This window comes from Anarrhichthys ocellatus, unplaced genomic scaffold (genome assembly GCF_004355925.1).
Source record: "Anarrhichthys ocellatus isolate YVR2014 unplaced genomic scaffold, GSC_Weel_1.0 scaffold120, whole genome shotgun sequence".
Taxonomy (NCBI): Eukaryota; Metazoa; Chordata; class Actinopteri; order Perciformes; family Anarhichadidae; genus Anarrhichthys; species Anarrhichthys ocellatus.
This window is the reverse complement of record NW_022280150.1, coordinates 648215-652162: the sequence shown is the minus strand read 5'-3', so window position 1 is coordinate 652162 and position 3948 is coordinate 648215. Positions and strand designations below refer to the sequence as shown.

Sequence of the window (3948 nt, the reverse complement as noted above, 5' to 3'; positions counted from 1 at the left end):
TATATATATATATATATATACACAATAAATAAATCTGCAGCATTTCATGATAGCATCCAACATTACACTGTTCCGTCATTGTTTAGTGTCGGGAATTGAAGTCAACCAGCCCTGGGTTAGCATGCTGCCAACTAGTACACCGTGTTCTCTTGTGAGCTGAGGGACACACAGTGTACTCTGTGCCTACTATAAGTAACGTATAGCAGCGTCACTGACAGACAGAGGGCCTGCAAAAGGGCTCAATGTTACTTTTAATTCACAAAATCATTTTTCAGTGAATGAGCCTTAAGTACAGATGTAGCAGTATTTGTATTCATCTTTAAAGCAGAACAGTTTTGGTTCCACTAACTGCCATCAATCACAGACCCTATAGCGCGTGTTTACATACGCTGAAGCATTTTGTAGCTGCATTAGTGAAAGCATGAGACAGCACATCCTTTAATACAAGGGCTCAAACACGGATTTAGAGTTTAAGCTGGCAAAACCACTGCCAGATTGTTCACTACGTATTAAGTGTAATTTAATAGACATGCATTTGGAGTAGGGGGCACTCTCAAAATGATGCATGTGTTATTTCACCATTTGCAGTATTGCTATTCGTGTAGCCTGCATACCTTTGAGGGAGGTCTCCACCAGGCGCAGGTATTGCTTGGACCGCTTGTTTCCGTGGCTCATCTTCTGCGCCAGGCCCTTCTTCTGCAGGACGCACTCCTCCAGCTGGACCACATTCTGGTGTCGGTTCTCCAGACTCGTCAGAGCCCAGAACTCGGCCAGCGCCAGCTCTACGTTTTCCGGGGCGTCGCACTGGAGCCTCTTCACCGCCACCCTGGCCCCCGTTTTCCGGGCTACGGCCTCGTAAACCACTCCGTAGCTCCCCCGGCCGACCTCGCGCATCAGGCTGTAGCGCGGAGACACCGACACGGCGGGCTCCAGCCGGTCGTTCCGGAGGAAACTAATGGAGAAGCAGTCGTCCTCCTCCTCCTCCTCCTCCATGGGCTCCGTACAATTGTTATCCTCTACCGTCAGGGAGCGAAGGACTTTGCCCACTTCCCGCTTCATCTTCACGGACACGCTCCGCCTGCAGCCCCGCACGCCGCCGCTTACCTGTCTCCTCTTCTTCCCGTCGCAAATATCCATAACTTCTTCTTTGTTGAAAGTAAGCATGAAGGGAGGACGTGTTTATCTCTCATTACTTAAACGCTAAACTAATCAAGTTTGACGTCCTTACGTCTGTCTGGTTGACGTTCGGAGAGGTTAAACGCCAGCCTATCAGCAGCGTGGCGCTCTGTCGCTGTTGATAACGAAACGTAGGGACTACTTCACCTTCATAGACAAAATGTCCCAGCTCCCACAGCACACACGGAGAACAGAGGGCGTGGTGTTCTCTGCAGCCACGCGGTGATTGGCGTGGTGACGAAACGGCTCGCGGAGATCCCGTTTTGGTGAAAAGGGGTGGAGAAAGCGCGAGCGCCGTGCTTGGAACACGCTACTTTTGTTTTTATTTTGAAATAGGACGCTAGTCGTGATACGGGTCCGTTATCACGGCAGGGTTCTGGTTTGAAATGCTTATCAGAGTAAATTGTACAGAGTGAATTGACTAAAAATCAGAGAGGGGCGGGTTCAAGTGTACAACTTGTGCAGAGACCCGCACATGGGAAAAGTGTGCTGCAGACCCCTCCTTCATACTGCATCAAGTACGACTAACAGTGAACAAAGGCAGCCGAGGTTTTACAAACACTACAGCCATTAAGAGTGCCATCTCAGCAGAGTCTAACAACACAGATTAAGTTTTCCAAAATGTTGTAATAGTTTTTATTTAATATATAATTATTCTGTATTTGTCTAGTCTGTAGTTATACTGATTGTAAACTGTACTTTAATTTTTACTTGGTTACATTTTTATTTCATTGTATCATTTGGAATATATAGCTACTGTATATGCAGTTGTTGATTCGTGCATACATGTATTTAAAAGTTATCCATTTAACACCTTGGAATCGTCTTCACTGTATATATTGTATATTTGTTGACATAGCCTACAATAGTATGGACATACAAATGCATGTGTACCATAAGCATATTGACAAAAACAGATGATCTTAAATGGTCATTCAATCTATGACAAATTATGTTTGCATTTATAAAATAGTAATAAGTCCTTCCCTAATTTGAGATCCCACATGTATCGAAGAGGCACACCAAACCTGCAAGTCCAGGGGCCAAAAGTCTATTCTGTGCCTCTATTAAAGCCCCCATGTTGACCAACTTAGACATGTTTATTAAAGAGCAACTTATCATCCCCTGAAAGTCTTTTTTTTTTGCTGACCTTCAGTGGTATAACTTTTCACCTGGCTGCAATGACTTACAGGTGTAAGTCGATGCACAGGCCCTCTTGGACCACGTGAAAGACCCTACCGACCACCAGCTTGTCTTTGGACTCGTCAGGGCAGCGAGGCTCCTGGCAGGAAGAGGATCTGCTACTGTCGAGCCAGGAGCCCTCCTCCTCCCGCCGGAGCACAGCCAGCAGGTTGAAGGCAGCAGCCAGATCTGGCTCCGTCGCAATGTCAAGTATTAAGAATAACTGTGTAGAAATAGTCAATCTTCTCGCTGATGGTCTCGTTTACTTATGTAGGTTGTATAGAGGCATCAGTATTAAATTTAGACAATTTCATAACCAGTTTAAGTTACTCACAGTAACTTTAACCCATCATTATGAAGTAAATGTTGATTGCAAAATGTGATGGTTATGGAATAATGACATCAAATCAGGTGGAAGGCTGTCCTCGCAGAGACTTCCTGACTCTGTAATTCCCTAATGATCTTTTTAACCTCGTCTAATGTAACGTCCGCTCCAGTTTTACAGGGTTGGACATCTTATATCCTGATGATTGGGGTCGTCGATACTATGGAGTTTCAAACCAGCAAAAAAAAACTCATGTGAATTGCTATCCATGCTGTCCATGGTACAAAACATATTGCTATCAAAGACTTTAATGAAAGAGGGGCTTAAAGAGTAACAACATTCACTTATTTGACGTAGCGCACAAAAGTCAAATTGCAGAAAAATTTGGATTTTCGACGATGAGACCCCATCATGACATCAGTACATTTAAAAGAATATAGACCATATAAAAATGAATTTGTGCATGTTTATAAAGAAATTCAAAGAATCAACAAATAATATACGATCTAGATAGAATGTTATGAATCCACATTGAATGAGACAAAAAAGCATCTTCTCAGTTTTTTAAATGGAGATCAACTGATTCGTCAATGTGATCCCATCCCTAATTTACATATTACGCAGAAGCCCCCCCCCGATGCCATTGCAAAGCATCTTGACGCAGAAGGTTGGCGTGTGGTTAATGTTGTGAAGCAGTCGCGATTAACAATGTAACACATGGTTAATAACATTGTTTAAGGGTAGTGGTTAGGTTTAGGCAACAGAACTACTTGGTTATGGTTATAAAAAACTATGATTTGGCTAAAATAAGTACGCTTGTGACTCAGTGACGACATGTGGGTTAATCCATAAAAATATGTTCCTGACACTTTCACTCCCATCGTCTTTTAATAACTTCTTCACATTTAATTATTTCATTGTTGTATTTATTAGTTTGGAAGGTTCGATGTATAAATCACATCCGTTTTCATCTGTATGTACACAAATAAAAAAGCAAACTACAAAAAAGACTAGCAGGGATTTGCTGATTTGAGAAGCTAACGTGATCAAATTCTGAATTGTTAGCGGCCCCTGGAGTCCATGCTGTTCCTTACACCCAAACAAGCCCCGAGGGCCCTTTGCTTTGCTAGCAGGGCTAAAAACCTAGCACTGTCAGATAAAAACAAGTCCTGCCTTTGTGTTATGCCATCCCATTGTGGCAGTCGCTGCCCTGCATACCAGGCTGGCTGGACTTAGAGAGCAGACTGTCTATTGTCACAGCTCAG

The 3948-nt window shown here is 43.4% G+C and overlaps 1 protein-coding gene across 2 annotated transcripts in view; it reads right to left on the bottom strand.

Annotated features, from left to right (window-relative positions):
- Nucleotides 1-1366, bottom strand: part of stk35 (serine/threonine kinase 35) — a 27177-nt gene extending 25811 nt beyond the window's left edge. The window contains exon 1 of one of the 2 annotated variants that reach the window (XM_031876954.1): nucleotides 615-1366. In XM_031876954.1, coding sequence (XP_031732814.1) covers nucleotides 615-1164 — 550 coding nt within the window. In that variant the 5' untranslated portion in view covers nucleotides 1165-1366. The remainder of the gene's footprint in view (nucleotides 1-614) is intronic. The other variant, XM_031876953.1, reaches the window with a different exon arrangement.
- Nucleotides 1367-3948: the final 2582 nt, after the last annotated feature.